General features: G+C 60.6%; 1 protein-coding gene across 2 annotated transcripts in view; it reads left to right on the top strand.

Annotated features, from left to right (window-relative positions):
* CUNH16orf74 (chromosome unknown C16orf74 homolog) overlaps positions 1-18,095 on the top strand; it is a 43,576-nt gene extending 25,481 nt beyond the window's left edge. Inside the window, exons 4-5 of one of the 2 annotated variants that reach the window (XM_019412999.2) lie at positions 15,254-15,397; positions 17,582-18,095. In XM_019412999.2, coding sequence (XP_019268544.2) covers positions 15,254-15,397; positions 17,582-17,640 — 203 coding nt within the window. In that variant the 3' untranslated portion in view covers positions 17,641-18,095. Of the gene's footprint in view, positions 1-13,861; positions 15,398-17,581 lie in introns of those variants that run through there. The other variant, XM_019412998.2, reaches the window with a different exon arrangement.
* Positions 18,096-18,970: the final 875 nt, after the last annotated feature.

Below are 18,970 nucleotides of genomic sequence, written 5' to 3'. Positions count from 1 at the left end.
CCTCTGCGGAGCCTGAGTTGGACTCTTGCCGCCAGGGCCGTGCGCAGTGCACGCAGTTGTCCACCTTACCTCCTCTGCCCTCGCCGCCCGCAGAGGCGTGCCGTCACCCGGCCGTGGGGCCGAGACCCGTACGTGTTTAGTGTGGGCCCTGCGCGTCCTTCCACGCTCTGATGCCCGGGTCGCCTTCCGCCAACAGTTGGTCTTGGGTCATTTCCAGCTTGTTGCGTTTGTAAATGGTGCCGTTTTGGTCATCTTTCGTTTCCGATTTTGTTAACTGTTATTTCCTTTTTTTTTGTTCATTTATTTTTGAGAGCGGGAGAAAGGGCACAGCTGGGGAGGGGCAGAGAGAGAGGGAGACCGAGCGAGAATCCCGAGCAGGCTGAGCACTGTGAGTGCAGAGTCTGACAATGGGACTCGGACCCACGAACCGTGAGCTCGTGACCTGAGCCGAAGTCGAACGCTTAACCGACCAGGCCACCACGCCGCCCCTAAACTTACTACTTCCTTGGGATAAATTCCAGAAATCCGAGTGACCCAGTCACATAGTTAGGATCGATGGTGAATTCTCGATCAGAACTTGATGAGAAGTCCAAAACCAGGGTGCCCGCAGGGTCGCCACAGGACCTCCGCAGGCTCCAGGGGAAGGTCCTCCCTGCCTGCCTCTGTCCCCACACGGCCTCCTCCCTGTCTCTGTGTCCTTCCTCTTCTGGAGACACCTGTCCTTGCACTTAGAGCCAGCCTTAAATCCAGGATGATCTCATCACAACGTTCTTAACTAATCACATCTGCAAAGACCTTGTTTCCAAATAAGGTCGCATTCCAGGTGGATGTGGATATGGGGGGACACCGTCACCCCGCTGTGAGTCCACTTCACCCTGAGCCCCTTGCGCGAGGGGTGGGGGCGTGCCCTTCGGGCTGATGGCAGAGACCCCGCCCGAGGCAGGAGCTGGTGAGGGTGTGGTGTGGGAAAGGAACCACGTCCTGGTTTCCTGTCCCCAAGGCGAGTGGGCACAGAGGAGCCCTGGGAGTGGGGTCCTGCTGCCCGAGGGCCTGGCGGGAGCAGCCGTGGTGACTGGGAGTGCTCCACTGTCCAAAGAGCTCCTCCCTCGTGCCCTCTCATCCAAGGATCCAAGGTCAGGCACGTGGCCGGCCTCCCCGTGAGCCAGGAGCTGCTCCTGGAATGGGTTCCCCCGGATTTGCCTTTTAATCCTCACTACAGCTGGGCAGCGTAGGTAACTTCGCAGATGGGGAGACCGAGGCACAGGCCCCGGGTCACGTGGCCGGGCAGGAGGGCGGGCTCAGCAGGCGGCAGGGAGGGGTGCGTGGTTTCCCCGTGCCTGAGCGTGGGGTGGCGCTGCCCGGGAGACAGCACGGTAGGGCTGTGTGGTTCTCGGTGGGGTCCCCAGACCTGCAGCCTCAGCGTCATCTGGGAACCGGTCGGACGTGTGAGACCCTCCCAGACGACTGAGTCAGAAACTCGGGGAAGGGGGGGGGGGGCGGTTAACAAACCCTCTGGGGGATTCCGGTGCCTGCTCAAGTTGGGGAAACACTGGTGACGGGGCTCTGGGGTTAGAGAGAGCTGAGTTCGGATCCCAGGTGTGCCCTAAGTGCAGCTTTGTGAAAATCCTTTCCTGTATCAGAGCCTCGGCTTCCCCATCTGTGAAGTGGAATGATGAGTGAGGACATCGCCTGGGCCAGGTTTTGAGAGTTGGAGATGGTACCCAGCAGACAGGGCTCCCGGGCCGGGCTGGTCCCAGCCGACTGTCCTTCTGGGGCCACCTGGGGCCAGGTGGGGCTGGGAGGAAAGGGGACCAGGAGACGGAGACTGCGTCCGGAGTTGGTGGCTTGGTCAAGTGTCTTAACGACTGTGTTTTAGAACAGTTTTAGATTTACAGGAAGTACAGTTTCAAATTTACAGTTTCGCCGAGAGTTAGCACACTGGCCCCTTCATCCGGGTCAGCAGATCAGTCCCGACAGGCTAGTATAGGTAGAGTCCATGCTTTGTTTGGGTTTTCCTCCATTTGCCCCTCAAGCCCCTTCGCTGTCCCATGAGCCCACCTTGCAACGACTTGTCACATCTCCTCAGTTTCCTCTGGTCGTGAGGGTTTCTCAGAAGCTCCCGTCTTCGTGACCTTGACCATCTTGAGGAGGACCGGCTGGCTGTTTGGGAGGACGGCCCGCTGTTGGGATCTGGCCGATGTTGGGGTTTTTAGTCTCTTCTGAGCAGGTGACAATGGTGATGGTGGGGACAAGGGACACGGGCATGCCCTCCCCGGCGCCCCCGACTGCCCAGGGCATTTCTCCCTTGCAGGGGAATTGAGCAGGGGCTCAGAGCCTCTCCCCCACTCGGCCTGTAACCCAGGCATGGGGTGGTTGGGGCTGGCAGTCAGGATGCCCATTCTTCCGATTGGTGTCGGGAGGCCCAGGACTCACTGCGGGTCCCGGCGCAGATGAGAGTCACTCCGCGGCCCCGTCTAGGGCAGACGGTTGGTTCCAGCCGCCCGATGCTGCCGGTGGGGTCCGTCTGGGGACTGTTGATTGCACAAACATTGATTGCATCCCTACTGTGCGCTGACCCAGGGCTGGATACAGGGCTTCAGACAGGAGCAAGGCCGCTGTGCACCTGGGAGAGAGGGGAAAGGGGGAGAGAGGGGGAGAGAGAGAGAGAGCGAGCGAGCGAGACTGAGAGAGAGAGAGAGAGAGCGCGACCCTGGCAGCAAGCAAGCCTGCGAGAGCTGGTCTGGGAGAGAGTGGGGAAGGAGAGCGGAGAGGAGCAGGTGCTCAAGGAGAGAAGAGGCCAGGTGGGAGGGGAAGAGGGCAGAACTTGGGCTTTACTCCAGTGGGGGCTGGGAGCTCCATGAACAGGGGGTTGTAAAGGCCTCCATTCAGCCGGTACATTTTCAGCAGTTTTCAGAAAGAGTTAGAGGCTTTATACCTTTGAAAGGAAGGCGACAGGTAGGGCTCACATGGGGACAGAAGATGGCCAAGGTCAGTGTCTCCGTTTACCGAGTGTTACTGTTCCTGTCTGTACAGTGGGCTGCGGCTTCCCGCCCATGGGGATCCTGGTGGGGGGTGGGGGGGGGGGCTAACCTTGCTGCCTACCCCTGCACCCCCCTTCCCATGGGGGACAGAGCCCAGACCAGCACTGTTCTGGCACAACCTTCTATCTGTGGTTGAGTGTCTGTTACATGCCAGGCACTGCACCGGACCCCAGGGAAGGGCAGTGAGCAGCTCAGAGTCCCTGCCCCCACGTAGGAGAGGCAGAAAGGAGTGTGTGAGCACGAGACCCAGTTGGGTAGATTTTGCAGTGACGGCAGTAAAGGGAGGTAAAGTGGGGACGAGGCGGCTGAGGGCCTCTTGCCGTGCGTACGTCAGAGCCAGCCATGCAGAGGCAGTGTTCCAGGCAGAGGGAGCAGCAGGTGCAAAGGCCCTGAGACAGGAACATGTTGGGTGAGCTGATGAGCACTGAAGAAGGGCATGTGGCAGGAATGAGGGGCCAAGCAGGAGGAGGTGAGGTCACGGGGGCAGGCAGGGGGCCATGACAGCTGAGCCGTGGGACCCAGAACGTCTTTTATTAGTCACAGGAAGCAGGGAATCGGTGCAGACCAGGGGTCAAAGCATCCCCTGCCCTTCAGAATCACATGGATGGCTTTCAAAATGGTGCAGCCCTGGCCCGTTCCCGGGGTGGGGGGTAAGGCCTCAGCTGGAGTGTGGGCCCTGGGCACCAGTGTGTTTACGAAGCCTTCCAGCTGATTCGCCTGTGCAGCCCAGGGTGAGAACCACCGTTCGGATCCAGTGTCCTTGCTTTTCAGGTGGAGCTTGGGCCGGGGACTGGCTGTCCAAGGCGACAAGGTTAGCTTGGCTGGAAACCCAGAAGGCAGGGGCTCCGAGGGCGGGGAGACCCCCACCCACTCAGAGGAGGGGTGGGTAATCAGAGCCGGTCTTAAATGCTGAAGCAGATGGCAGTTCATCTGGCCGTGCCCTGTCCCCGCAGGAGAGCCCGCAGCCCTCCAGGCTCATGGCCAGGATCTAGCCCCGTGTCCTGCTCAGGCTGACCCCACCTGCACCCTGCTGTCCTAGGGAGGAAGGGAGGGGTTGCGGGGAGGGTCACAGTCAGGTTGCCCGGCCTGGGGCGCCCTGAAGGACCCATACCTAAGGTTGGCCGTGGAAGCCGGTGGCCCGAGGGCAGGCTTGGGCTTCTGAGCACCAGCTACGCCTCCACAGTCCCACCTGCTTGGACGCACCTCCAGGGCTCTGTACCTGAGATGGCCCCACACAACTGTCCTAGATCAAGGGGGACGGGCCTTTTACCTGCCCATCTACCGGACGAGGTGGAGGGCTACGCCGGGAGGGGCATGACCTTGGGCAGAGCCGAGATGAGGGGAGTGTGGGTGTGCCTGGCCCTGAGCGCCTCGATCGCCACACCTCGGCCCCTCCCCGCTTGACGGAGGGCAGGCCCTAGGGGCCCATCAGCAGGCAGCACTCCAGGTGGCTGGGGACTAGCCTGGTCCTGGGGGACAGGGCTGAGCCACAAAGGGACGGGCCCTGAAGACACCTGTCCTTGAAGTCATAGCCACCCCCACAGCCGGCCTGAGCTCCTGGCGGCCCACCCTGGCGTCCTGGCCGTGGGCCTTCCACGTGTGGGTCAGAAGTGTGGGCCATGCAGGCGAGAGCAAGAAGGTGTGAAAAAGGACCGGCCGCTCTATCTGAGCAGCTGGAGAACCACACGCACGGTTCAGTGAAAGGAGCAAGGGGCGGGATGGGGGGGGGGGGTCTAATACCACCACTCGGTGGGAAAAAGGAACAGAATTTGCATGTGCAGACAGAGAATGTTCTGGAAGGAAGGGGACTCGCAAAGCAGTCACCACGGCTGTCTCAAAGTGAAGAAGCCTTGAAGAACAGGGTGCCTGGGGGGTGAGCTGAGAGCAGAACCTGGCGGGCTGGACTCCAGCTGCCAATGCTGCTGGCCTGGGAGGGGGACCAGCTAGACCCGGTGTCCCCACCCCAGGACTCTGTAGGGTTCACTGTGGGCTTCCCTGGGCCCGGTGACCACAATGGCCCACCTCTCTCCTTCCTACTACCTAAGTCTGTCTATGTTAGCCTTCCTTAGAAAGTGTTTTCTCTTTTTTATTGCTTTATTTTGTGAATACATAAAGTACCTCCATGGTACAGAATGTAAAATGTACCAAAAAATATGTTGGAAAGGGGCGCCTGGGTGGCTCAGTTGGCTAAGCATCTGGCTCTTGGTTTTGGCTCAGATCTCACAGTTCATGATCTCACGGTTCATGGATTCGAGCCCCGAGTTGGGCTCTGTGCTCACAGTGCAGAGCCTTCTTAGGATTCTCTCTCTCTCTCTCTCTCTCTCTCTCTCTCTCTCTGCCCCTCCCATGCTTTTCTCTCTCCCTCTCTCTCTCTCTCTCAATCAATCAGTCAATCAATAAACTTAAAAAAAAAAAAAAAAGAGGATATGTAGTAAAGAGTAAGTCTCCCCTTACCTCTATCCTGACCACCTGCTTGGAGCCAGCCATGGTCACCGCTTCCTTGCGTCGCCTTCCAGAATATTCTATGTCTTCATGCGCAGACATGGTCTTGGGCGTACTCCTTTTCTTTTTCCAACGCGAGTGGTGGCAGTCGACCCGCCGTTAGGTAGGAGCGCGCCTGCCCTTGTCGCGTTGAGAGTGTTGCCACGTGGCCTCAGGAGTACCCACCGCGTGGGGAATGACTGAGCTAATGTAGCGCGAACGGCCTTTGTTTTCCTCGCTGGTCTCACGGGTGCAAAGTGGTATCTTGGGGAAGATTATGCGTCGTATCTTTCCTGAGAGAAAGGTCTGCGTGGACAGAGCAAAGACACAGGCTGTAAGGGAGCCGCTGGGTGGAGTTTCACGCACCGGCCCACGGCCGCGTCCAGAAACAGAACGGTCCCCTAGGACCACTCCCCCGACCCCTGACCGCACCGATAGCTTCTCCTGTGCCTGATCTTTACCTGCCCGAGACCTCTGTGCGTGTCACCTGTCACCTGTCGTGTGGAGCAAGCAGCTTTGCGCTGCCCAGGCCACGCCTGAAACTCGTCTGAGACCCTCTCTGAAGTCACCGGGGAGCCCCGTGTGTCCCGGGGCCCAAGGCGGAGGCCTCCGTTTCTGTGAAGTGAAGGCTGGTCTGCCCCCCCCCCCCCCCCGCCCCAGGCGCCAACGTGAGGACCACGGGGGACGCTCTGGGGCAGAGCTGGTGCAGAGTTTCCTGTGTGTCAGCCTTGCATGTCCTGGGTCACCACCCAGAACTTTACAGCCGTCACGGTGCTGCCTCTGGTAGGATGGGCGTGTGCTGTGGGCGGTGGCCGTGTAATCAGGGGCAAGTGGGATGATTTGTCTTTGCCTCCGTTTCCCCCACCCCCTCAGGGCTGTGGTCTAGATAGTCCCAGGCGCGGCAGGCCCTCCATACGAGGTGCTGGAGTGTGGTCCTCTTTGTCTTCTCCCTCCACGGAGGCCGGTGTGCCCTCCGGCCGTGGGCACCGCCACCCCTTGCCTGTGCAGAGCAGCAAGCGCTCTGAGAAGGCTCGCTGCGCTTGCCCTGGCATCAGGGTGTGCAGGGCAGTGGCAGGCAGGTAGCTCTGTGCCCAGCGGGCGCCAGATCCTGGAATGACGTGTGCCTGTCCTCAGGGCCCAGGCTCCCCAGGAGCTCACATGTTTGCTCAGGACAGTCCCGCTCACCGCCTGCCTCTGGGACTGGCAGGCATCGACTCGTGCGGTGGCCCCAGTGGCTGTGCTGACAGCCCTAATGATACGGCCCCGCCCACTAGTGGCCAGCGGGCCCCCACACACCTTCACTGAGCATCACGTGTCCTTACGGGAGCCCTGCGGGTTACAGGCCAGTCTCCTGGGTGAAAGCTCGCATCTGTGTCCTGGTAAGGGAGGCCGGGGCTAGCCCCCCTGCTGGGCACAGGGCGGCCCCCTCCACAAAACACAGCCTGTCCCAAACGTCAGCGGTGTGGACGCGGAGGAGCCTGGAGCTGCACATGCCAAGCATTTCCCGGGCCCCGGGCCCGTGCCAGGGGCTCTGCCTGCTTTCTTTGACTTTGTTCTCACCGCACCCTCACCCCCTGGCCGAGACCCAGGGAGCCTTCCGGAGAGGCTCGGGGCCGGGAGCCCGCCAGAGTCCGCCCTGGCGCTGGGGGCAGGTGGGCGGGCCGAGGGGGGCTGAGGGTGGCGGCCCCGTCCACCCCACCTGCCTGCCCTTCCCTCTCTCTCGTGCGTCTTCCCGGGCTCTTGCTCACGCAGTTCATCCCTGACGCAAGCTGGGGCTTTTTCCTTAATTAAAAAGAGATTTAAAACATCCACTGCTGTCTCCACTGGGCCCAGGCTGCCTGGAAAAGGTAAAACCGCCCTCACTGCCCTGGCCTCATCCGTAATCGTGCAAGGCTTTCTGCTTAATTGGAATGAAAAAAAAAAAAAAAAAAAATGAAGTGCGTCTGGAACCCTTGGAGGCATCGGTCGGCTTGTGTTTTGAAAGACCTGCGCTCAGTCCGACATCCGGTCAGGAGTTAGTGCTGGCCCCAGCGCACCCTGTTCCTGCCCCGGGGCCTTTGTGTGTGCAGGCTGGGGCTGACCCAAGTGCCCTCACCTTCCCCGCCTTTCTCCTTCCACTCTGTGATCAGCCTCTCCGGGCATCCCTGACTCCCACCGTCTAACACTATCCGGGGGGCTCCTTCCCATCATCGGCTTCTTAATACTGACCTCAGGCTCCAGACAGTATTCGATTTGCTTCCTGGCCCCTGGGAAGGCAGGGTCCCTGTCAGTTCCCCCATGACCCAGGCCGCGGTCCCTGACTCCTCTGTACCTCAGTGTGTGCATCCAGAAGATGGGCTTCTCACGCTGTCGCCCTCCTTGGGAGGACCAGATGATCACTTCCCCCGGGTGGGGGAGGGGGTCACACGGCCCCCAGCTGCAGCAGCGAGAGCCCTCCCGCCCTCGGCCTGAAACAGCGGAGGGGCCTCTCTACTTCCTTCCCGGCTGACCCTGGAATCTTCCGGGTCTCCCTTCTGCACTGGGGCCTGGAGGTGGAGGAAGGCGCCAAGAAGCACGTGCCGGGACCCTTCTGTTCCCTGCTGTGTCCCCGGCCCCCGGAATGAGGCCCAGCACACAGTAGGTATACACTACGTGCCTGCCCACCGAGCACCTCCCTGGGCCCGGCTCTGCGCTGCAGGGGACGGGAGCGTCGGGGGAGAAGGCCGGGGCCAAGCCAGGTGACGTCACCCGCCGGCCAGCAGGACGGAGTCAGACTCCGTCTTCCCTCGTTCCCCAGCCGGTGGCCATTCCAATCCAGTTCGGAAGACGCGCCTCCGGGTGTTGAGTTGGAACCAGGAATATTTTGTCAGAGCCGCCCCCACTCCAGCTGTCCCTCGGCGGGGGTGGGCTCGGGGGCCTGTGAGCATCAGCCGGGTGGCACTCTCCCCGCAGGTACTTAATTCGGGCTGAACCAATGAGCGAGTGCTAAGGGTAGAATCCCATGCTCCTGGTGACCCCGTGTGTTTACCGACTCTGGATTTCTCCCCTGCAAACGCAGTTAATGACCGCACCCCCCCCCCCCCCCCGGCGGCTGGATCGCAGCCCCCACTGTGGGTCCTAGAGCCCTCAGCACCCCCTGGAGGTGGAGGCCATTAGTTACCTCCATTCGCAGGGGAGGAAACCAGGCCCAAACAGGTGGAGTCCCTGCCAGCTGTACCAAAGCCCAGGCGTACGTTCTGGCCCCCGCGAGGTCGCAAGCCCAACAGTCGCGCTGTGCACTACAGGGTCTCCAAGCTGGGTGCCGGCCCATGCGCCATTTTCAAAAGAAGCAGCAGAGGGCGCCCGTGAGCCACGATGCCTGCTGCAGGCAGCAGGTGTCGGCTGTGGCCTCTGAGTGGCCTGGGTCCACGCCACCCCCCCCCCCCCCAGAGCTGCAGAGGAAGGGGCCCTGGCCCGGGGGAGCTGGGGAGCTGGGGCGTCCTGAGCAGGGCACAGGCCTGGCTCGGGGCTTCTGAAGGCTGGGAGGTGGTGGCTGACACCAGAAGGGGCAGGCCTGGAGCCACGCAGCCTATGCGCATCCTTGGCACCTTCTTTCCTCGCCTGGTGAGCGGACAGGGTCCTAGTATCCACCCCGGGGGGGGGGGTGGTGACAAAGCTGCAGTGGCCCCCAACCCGGGGCCCCTCCAGACCCCAGCCAGCTGGTCATCCTTGGCCGTTTCCCTGACACTTGGCCGGCCCGTGCCCCACACCAGTGTTTCATTCCTATGAGACTGGTATTAACCCTACTTTTATGGCGGGGAACTAGGCCCAGAGTGGTGCCGCTGTGTCCCCACGGTCACCCTAGCCTGGGGACTCCCTGCCCTGGCTGTTGGACTCACCTGGACGCTTTTAAGAATCCCGGTGGCCCAAGTACAACAGTGAGATCAGGTTCCCTGGGGGTGGGGCCCTGCATCAAACTTCCCAGATGAGTCCCCGTGGGGCAGCCAAGATGGGAAACCACTTCCCTGGAGCCGGGGAGAGAGCAGAACCAGGTTCCAGGGGGATGTCTGTCCGGCCCTCGAGCACAGCGTCTCCCCATTTCACCCGCTCCCCCAGGCCGGGGTTTGGCTGCTTGGCCTGCTCCTTCTCCAGGGCGAAGAACAGCATGTGCCCCAGAGCAGGGGCCCAGTCAAGGTCAGGTGACCGCCAGTCCCCGCCCCAAGCTTCCTGCACAGGCACCCCGAGATCTTTCAGTATTGCTGGGGTGCTGAGATCTGCTCCCAGTCCCCTGCCTCTTCGGGGCCTGGCCCCCTGGAATCCCAGCCAAACCCACCGCTTTCAGGAAATGGGCTTTTAATGGCCTGAGGCGGGCACATAATTAACGAGTAACAATTCTGGCTTTAGCACAAATGAGCTCCTTGTCTGGGGCACGGTTGGCATTTGTTTTTAATCCCCAAAGTAGACTTTATCTCCTGAGAGCTTTTTCCCTCTGCTGGAGGCTGGGCAGTCCCCGGGGGTGGGGGTGGGGGGTGTCGAGAGGTTCTGGAGTCCTGCCCTCCCTCTTTCCGCCCTCTGCCCTCCTCCCTCTCCCCTCCCCTCCCTCCTCCCTGCCTCCAGCATCTCTCCAGGGCCCACTGAGTGACCTTATGCTTCTCGATTAAGAAAGTGGGCTTTGTCGCCAAGCTCCCAGAACCCGTTAAAATGCAAATGTGGGGGCCCTGGGAGGAGTGTGGCTCTTCTCCATTAGCATTTTATTTTAGAACTTGGGAATATTCTCGGAGGAAGGGGCCTTGAAGACAGAGCAGGGAGGCTCCCTCCTGTTACAGATAACAATAATCAGAGCCTCCTTTTGTTGCCAGCACCCCATGAGACGCTTTTTATGGATGATCATAGAGAAAGCTAACAGGGATGGGGCACATTCTAGCCCCCCCCCCCCCCCCCCCCCCCCCCCCCCCCCCGCTCTCTGGGCAAGCGCTTTACGTGAATTCATTCATTTTCTCCACCCCCACACCCCTCAGAGGTAGGCGCTGTCCCTATAGGACAGCAGCCAGGTTTGGGATTTCCTTCTTGTCTTCGGCATCAACCGGCCTCAGGCTTTTGAGGTTCTGTTACTGCCTCTTAGGACCTCAGGCGCGTTCCAGATCCAAACTCCCTGACTTCCGGATGGTACAGGGCAGGGACTGGCGAACCACAGCCAAACCCAGCACGCTTCCCGTTGTTGCAAATAAAGTTTTATTGAAACACAGCCGCACTCATTCATTTGCACCCTGTCAGCGGCAGCTCTCCTGTGCTGATGGCAAGGTTAAGCAGTTGCAACACAGACTGCATGGCCCCGGAGCGAGAAATAGATGTACCGTCTGGCCCTGTGCAGAAAGTTTGCCAGCTACATTGTATCGAGTTACAAGAAGCACCGGGTCTTGCAGTCAGGCAGATTGGCTTTGGGCTGGGATCCTGGCTAGCTGTTCAACTGAGTGCAGGTTCTTCTTCCTCTCTCTGGTCCTCAGTCTCCACGTCTGTGAAATGGGGCTGGTTAGACTTGGCCCCTCGCGGGGGAGCAGTGAAGACCGAAGAAGTCTGGCACGCAGCAAATAACCTGTGAATGTCAGTGATTACCAGTGATACAGGAGGGCCTCCTCCTGGAGGCTTCCTTTTGTCTGTTTTACATCCTGGCTTGTGCTGCTTTAAGGGAGGCTTGCAAAGCACGGCTTTAGATCAGGTTGGCAGCAGCCTTGGTGGGTGCTCCCCAGGGACTCGTAGTCTGGTGGGGAGATGGGGAGATAGGGTCTCCTCCTGCAGAACTAACTGGCCTGGCAGAGCCGGAAGAGGGGGGCACGGCACCACCCCAGGGAGGAAATAGGATCAGGGTTCAGGATGGGGAGGGGCCTGGGGCGTCGCTGCGGCCGTGAGTTTGGTGTGACTGCAGAAGGATGCCGCGTGGGGCGGGGAGGCTGCCGCTGGGAGCAGGCCGTGTGCCAGGACAGCCTCGCCCCAGCCCGCGGAGCGGGGTCCGACCACCCCGCTTTGTCAGCGAAAACAGGAAGTCAGAGGGAACACAGTCCACAGGACACCCTCACTTCTGACACCAGCTGCAGGTTCAGGGGTTCGATCGTTCCCCGGAAGGACAGAACTCACGGGAAGGTCTTACACTCGCGGTTACGGTTTATTACAGGGAAGGGACACAGATTCGAGTCGGCCAAGTGAGGCGGTGCATAGGGTGGAGTCCAGGAAAGTTCCAGACGGAGCTCTCCTTGTCTCTGCCCACCGGATCACAGAGGCGTTACCTTCTTGGTACACACGTGCGACACGCACGCTCGCACACACGGAGTGGTGCCGATCGGCGAGGATCTCCTGAGCCTCGGTGTTCAGAGTTATTAGTGGGTGTTCCGGGTTGAATCGCGTCCCGCCCCCCGATTCACTTATGGGAGTCCTAGCCCACAGTACCCTAGAACATGACCTCATGTGGAAACGGGGTCGTTGCAGACGTACAGTTAAGAACAGGTCATACTGGATTGGGCGATGGTCCAATGTGGATAATTACGGATTATGCTCCATTATGACTCGTGTCCTTACAAAAAGGGAAATTTGGACACAGACACACAGGGAGAAGCCGTGTGAAGAAGAAGGCGGAAACCGGGGTGATGTGTCTGTGAGTCAAAGAATGCCAGAGGTTGTCCGCAAACCACTGAGAGCTGGGGAAGAGGCCTGGGACGCGGTCTCCCTCGTGGCCTCTCAAGGAGCCAGCCCTGCTGGCCCCTGGGTCTCGGACCTCCGGTGCCCAGGCTGGGGGAGAGTCAAGTTCTGTTGATGGACCCCCACGGTCCGTGGTGCTTTGTCACAGCAGAGGACACGAGTACATTGAACCCCATTGCAGAGGCTCAGTTGATTGCCCATGTGGCGGGTCTGTCTCCAGTCCCTTTGGGCATCACCCAAAGCCCATGTGGCTGGACTCTCCAATGTGCCCAGGGTCCCCAGACACACAAAGGCTCTCCCGCCAGGCCTGGCATCCCAGGGGCTTAGAGATCACCTCCCGGAAGCCGAGAACAGAGGCCGGACCTCTTTTGGGGCACGGGTAAATTCACCACCGCACAGGGGCCCGGAGAGGAGATGTGATTTGCCCAGGGTCGCACCGCCAGTGAGCAGCCGGCCCGACTCAGAGCCCGTGACTTCGCCACTGTGCCGGCCACGGGCAGCTCTTCTGAGCACAGAGCCCAGGCCCCGCCGCAGATGGGCCAAGAATTCGGCCTCATTCCATTGCTTCCGGTCATCTGAGGTTCATGCTTTTGCGGATTTGGACAGACTGTCTCTGACAGACCAGGCACGAGCCGCCCATCAGAGGAACACCCCTTAGGTGACCAGAGGCCGCCCTCAGAAGCCCCTTGTGGTTTTCCCACAACCCAGAGGGTCTGGCTGTCCCCGCCGTGCACCTGCTGCCCCTTCCTCCTATGGTCGGGGCAGGCTATGTGGACTGTATCCGTTTCCAATCCTGTGCAACAAACTGCCCTCCAACTCAGTGGCTTAGGCATTATGTCGCAGCATCTGTGGCTTGGGAATTCAGGAATGACCTAGTGGGAGCTTCTGGCCCCGGGTCTCTTGTGGGGCGACGTTTAAGCTGGCAGCCAGGGCTGCGGTGTCATCCAAAGGCTTGACTGGGCTGGAGGACCCGTTTTCCTGGTAGAAAGGAGGCCCCGTTCCTCACCGCACGGGCTCTCCCCCAACCCCAGCCCGCTGGCTGCTCGCTGGTCCTCGCAGCCTGGCGGCCGGCTTCCCCCAGAGCGGGAGGCAAGGAGCAAGTTGGCGTCCTTTGTGACCTCATCTTGGAAGCCCCACCCAGGCCTTCCATCATATTCCGTGTGCTGGAAGCCTTGCTAAGACCCTCCACCCCAAAGGGGAGGTGAATTAGACGCCACCTCTTGGGGACATGCCTCAGAGCCACGCCCTGGCCCCACAGGGGCCGTCGAGGAGCCCATTTCCTCAGCTGCTGCTGCGGCCCGGGACCGAGATGCCTGAGCAAATGTCATCCCAGTTGGAGGCTGTTTGGGGTGAAACCAAAGGGGAGGGGCCCGGAGACCAGGATTTTCACACCCAGTTCGGTGGTGCCTGAGGTCCTTTGGCATTCACAGTGTGAAGCACTCTGCTTGTTCTCTCCCAGATGCTATGCCGGGCCCAAGGGAATCACAGAGGAGGGAGTCACTGGCTGCCCTCCAGACGCTCACGGTAAAGGGAGACAGAATTAAGAACTAATGTCTCAATACAGTCTGATCAGTGCTGGAAGAAGGTTGAGGAGTGAATCCGTGTGGACAGACAAAGGAGGGAGGGACCGCATTTGCTGGGACGTCTTCCCCCAAAGAAGAGCCCAGTGCGCTGGGCTCTGAAGGGTGAATAGGAGCCCATTCCCCTGGTAAAGAAAGAAAGAACATTCCAGGCAGGAATTGGGTCGGGAGCCCAGGGTTTTGGGGAGCTGTGAGCAGTATCGGGAATGTGGACCGGTGGCGGGGAATGAGGCTGCGGGTCGTTTGCGCCGGATCTTGAAGGCTGAAAGCTGGGCTGGGGGTTGGCTGCAATTCGTGATCGATATCTCCCAACGTGTATTTCACGATTCACGGTTCTGTGAGATGGCAACAGGCGTTCCTCCAAAAACAGACCCCAAGATTACTTAAACTCAGGAAGCCCAGGGTGAAACTCAATTAAAGAGCTGCTTCCCTACTGCAGGACTTCTCAGAGCCTTTAATTCTCTAACATGCACGAGAATCCCCAAGAGAAAGATAGATTAGGTGGGGTCCAGTCCACATTCAAATATGTGCTATTCTCAAACCCATTTGGTCGTGGAACCCCGGGAGGCCGGTGTTCCAGGGAACACGCTTTGAGAACTGCTTGTAGCTAGTTGTCAAGAGGCCGCGAGGGTTTCGCAGGTATGCGGTATGATCAGGTTCGCGGTTTCTGGCAGAGAGGCTAGTTAGGGGCTTGAGGAGGGAGAGAGAAGGACGGCAAAGCCACCGAGGGATGATGGCATCTGCGGGCTTGTGATGGGTTAGGTTGGCTGGGACGTCGAGGGAGAGGAGAGAGTCAGGGTCCCCTAACTCGGACGGGAAGGACAGAGCAAGGGTGTGGCGTGGGTGACGTGGGTACTTAGTAGCAGCCACGGAGCAAGGAATCCACCAGCAGTAGAAGAAATGGACAGACTCCTCCCGGGAAAGCCCAGCTCACCTGAACTGACACAGGAAGAAACAGAAAACCTGACTAGCCCCGTGTCTATTGAAGACCCCAAATTCCTAATCAGAAAATCTTTGCACAGAGAAGATTCCAGACCCGGACGGTTCCCCTGGGGAATCCAATCAGATGCGTGAGGGAGAACTTGGGCATCTCCCAGACGCCTTTCCAGAAGGGGATGTGGGGGAGGAGTGGCCGCGTGAGGGGTTCCTTCCGCGCGGCAGATGGGCCGATTCTGGTTCAAGCTGCGCTCCGTGCCCCACCTTAGAGCCGTGTTCCGGGGGCCTCTGGGTATCAGACGTTGCTCCGGGCACCCGAGCCACGTTAGTGAACAAAGCAGGCGAAACTCAGTGCCCTCCCTGGACGACGCAAGCTTGGACGGGCCGTTGGACTGCCCTGCGCCTCAGCGTCCCCCTGCGCGGAGCGAGGCCAGCACTCCCCTCCTTGCTGAGAGGCGGCGGTGAGGGAGGGAGGCAGGCAGCCCGCAGCCGGGGGCTCCCGGCGGCCACTGATGCTTGTCTCCCTGTCGTGTGTGTACGTGTGCGTCCCGCGGCCTGCCCTCTCAGGCTTTAAAATGTGTGGCAGCAGCAGCAGCAGCAGCCATGACGAGGCCCCCGTCCTGAGCGACAAGCACCTGGACGTGCCCAACATCATCATCACCCCCCCGACCCCCACGGGCATGATGCTGCCGCGGGACTCCGGGCAGACAGGTGAGGCCCCCCGCCCTCGTGTGCCGTGGGTCTGAGCTCACGTCCCCACCTGCCCGGGGAGTGTTAAAAATGTATGCTTGACTCTGCGTCCGTTCCACCGTGGGCCCCTCGCGTGTACCAGCCTCAGCAAGATGTGGCATATTAAGTAATTAGCTAGACAGCCCCTGCCGGCAGCCGGGGCGAGTGATGGATGGGGCTGGGGGAGCCCAGCAAGGTAATGGATGGCTGTGCCTTCCCCCGCCAGCTGGGGACGGGTGCTCCGTCTTGCTGGCCACAGCCCTTCAGTGGACAGGACAGACCGTGCCTGGGCCGAGCCCGTCTCCGGGCCTTCTAGATGCAGCTCGCTGCAGGGGATGGGGGGGGGGGTGTCAAGGAGAGAGACTTGTTCCCAGAGAGAGACGCGGACCCATGTCCCCACCTGCCCCTCTGTGGACACTGTTGGAGCCTGTGGGACAACTTGTTCATTTGTTCATCGAAGAGATTTACCGAGCCACACCCGCCCTAAGTGCCGAGGCTGCTGTCATGAAGGATAGTAATAAAAAATAATGATGACGTTAGCAGTAAGCACACTTTCTTGTGGAGTCCTCAGGGTAACTCTGGGTTAGGTCCCGGTCTCGTCCCCGTTTAACAGACGGGGAAACTGAGGTCCAGAGAGGGTGAGACATTGGCCATATAGCTGGTAAGTGGCAGGGTTGGGATTCAGACCCAGCGGTGTGGTCCAGAGCTCGCTCTGTGGGCCCCAGGCCAGGCGCCCTCCCAGTCAGCGGCTGGCATCATTCAGCCAACCAGCCATCACGACATCAGTCCCGCCTGATGGCTCCTGCGGGGGACACAGACGCAAGGCTGACGTGGGGCTGGCGAAGTCTGGCGTGGGGGCTTGGATAGACTTTTCCAGAAGGGCTAAGCTTGGATCTCAGCTTGCCCACCAGGGTTAGAGGATCCGGAGGAAGCCACTGGACCCCCTCTGGGTCGAGCCCTGTGCAGGGACTGCGGCTGGGCCATTCTCAGTAATGACTCACACTGGGTCACATTCCTGTGTCCCCTTCCCAAGTGCCAGGCACCGGGCTGAATGCTTCTCGTAATGTCTCCTTCTCCTTCCAACCCTGAGGCTCATGAGTACCACCCTTATCTCTAGTTTACAGATGGGGAAACTGAGGTCCAGAGAGGGGCAGTGACTCACCCAGGGGCACACAGCAAGGTGGGAGAAGACCCAGCCTCCTGCTCCAGTGTCCAGAGAGCTCAGTGCGGGCTGCCGTTAGGCGTTCTTCCCTGCCAGCCTTGGTGTCCTCATCTGTAAAATGGGTTCGCAACCACCTTCCTGGCCCCCAGAGCCAATGTGGGTGTGGGGAGACTTAGGGTTACTTTATGAGGTCAGAGGCCCTGAGCTCGCAGGAGAGGCCCCTTTAAGCTTAAGCAGCTCAGGGGGGGCAGATCAGTGCAGAGACTGCCAGGGGGTCACCCTCCTGTCCTATCTGCTCAGACCCCCGTCTCTCCGTGTTTCCCCTTGCAGAGAACGGAGGCAGGGGATCAAGGGCACAGACCTCGGGGTCGGAAAGCCCTGAATTCGGACCCCTGCTCTGTGGCCTGTCACCTTGTGACCGTCAGCAAGAGGCTGTACGTCCCCGAGCCTCAGTTTCCCCATCTGTAAAATGGTGCCTCAGAGGTTGGGGAGGATTCGTGACAAGGTCGGGGTCTGATATCACGCCCTGCACAGTGGCCGTGTTGTTGATATTCCCTCCCCAGCGACACTTAGGGCTGGAGGAGACCACCAGACCTGGGTAGCACCCGGGGCTGCATTGCTGAGTAATGATTAGATCCCGGGGCTTCCGCAGGTGGTGAGGAGCGGGGCTCCCCTGGCTGACCCGAAGCAGCTCTCCCCCTCTCTGGGCCTCAACTTCCCTCTCCAGGACAGCGGCATGGAGGTGTGGACCTCCCCGCCCAGCCCTGGGCTTGAAGGCCCCTCCGGAAAGATGCTAAGTCGGGGATGGGGCCCAGGGTAGAATGCCAGGGACCTCAGCCGGGGCCCCGGGCGAGCTCTGCGTTGGGTGTGGGTGTCACCGGGGCCCCCCGTCGGCATCCTTACCGCCACTGCCACTGTGCGGGGGGAGCCCGGAGATACTGGCCCTGGAGCTCTGCGTGCGGTGGGTGGCTGTCCAAGACGCTGATTCCTTCTCTTCCTCCTAGTCTGGCTGGACGAGGCAGGGCCGTGCCCAGAGGACGGAGACATAGACCCCGAAGCCTGAGGACGGGGCACGGGTCGGAGAGCGTCCTCCCCGGCTCCTGCTCCAGCCGCCCCGGCTCCACAAGTCCCTGGGGGCGAGGCTGCCTGGGACAGATGCGCTGTGTCCCCTGGACGGGAAAACAAAGGCTCCTGGTGCCCAGCAGGTCGCAAGACGAGCAAGGAAGGAGCCCTGCTTGCGTCTGGAACCGTGTTTCCCAGGCCCCACTGAGCGGACCGGACCTCTACTGCCCATAGCGTTCGTGCTGCCCCCGGAGCCGTGGTGACGGCCGTCAGGACGCGCTCACCCTCCCCGCGCCCCGAGCCACGCAGCCGGGCACGCGGGAGGTCCACACACGCTCAAGAACTCCTTGCACAGGAGTGACTGTTTTGTACATGTGGTTTTACAGCTACCGAAACAGCCCAAAAAGTGGCTTATGATTTCTCTTTTGCATTATAAATAAAGGCCATCTGTAACGATCGGCGAGCCCGGCTGCTTGGGCTGGAGAGGAGACCAAGCACACGCGGGTGCAGAGGTTCCGAGGATCCCTCCACGCGGAGGGGCGGGGCGGGGCGGGCCGCAGGGGCCTCAGGATGGTCTCGGGCCCTCCACCTGCTCACCGGCCCGAAGTCACGTACCCAGCTCCGGCCTTGCCAGCTGTGGGATCCTGGTAATAATGCACGTCTAGGATGGGAGGCAGTGGTTTCGGGTTTCGTTTTTCTCAAGGACGTTAAGTTGCTAGTGTCCCCGTCCTGCCCCGTTCTGGTGGTGACACCTGTGTTTGGCTTCCACCCGACGCCGCGTGGCTTCTGTTGGTTCGGGTTTGCCTGCTGTGCTCGCCGGGCTCCCGAAGGCGCCGCGTCTGAGCCGAGGCTTTGTGAGAAAAGAGTGTATTTGGAAGGTGATCCGGGAGCACACAGGGAGGGAGGGGGGTGGGAGGTACCGTGCGGGGGACTCCGCGACCCCTCGGGGGTTCGGTGATTCCCCAGAGGGACTCGCGGAACTCAGAAACGCCACCACGGGCGTGTTTATGGTTTCTTACAGTGAAAGAATGCAGATTACCATCCGCCAAGGGCAGAGCCGACGAGGGTGGGGCCCAGAAGAGAGCGCAGGAAGGTCTCGTGGACAGCTTTTGATTCTCCCAGCAACCACGATGACGCACGCTCGGGTCCCGCCAGCCCCCGGAGCACCCTGAGCCTCGGTGTCTGTGGTTTTCACCGGGGGAGGGGGTGGCCACGTAGACTTGGCTGGCCGCCCACGCGGTGACCTCAGCCTCCAGCCCCTCTGGAGGTCAGGCCGGTAGGGAGTGACTCAGGCTTACCGTAAATCCTACTGCTAGACTGCTCCTCGCGGC

This window comes from Panthera pardus, unplaced genomic scaffold, assembly GCF_024362965.1.
Source record: "Panthera pardus isolate Hobbes unplaced genomic scaffold, ASM2436296v1 HiC_scaffold_19, whole genome shotgun sequence".
Lineage (NCBI taxonomy): Eukaryota > Metazoa > Chordata > Mammalia > Carnivora > Felidae > Panthera > Panthera pardus.
Note: the sequence above shows the minus strand (reverse complement) of the source record. Positions and strands in the feature narration are given on the sequence as shown.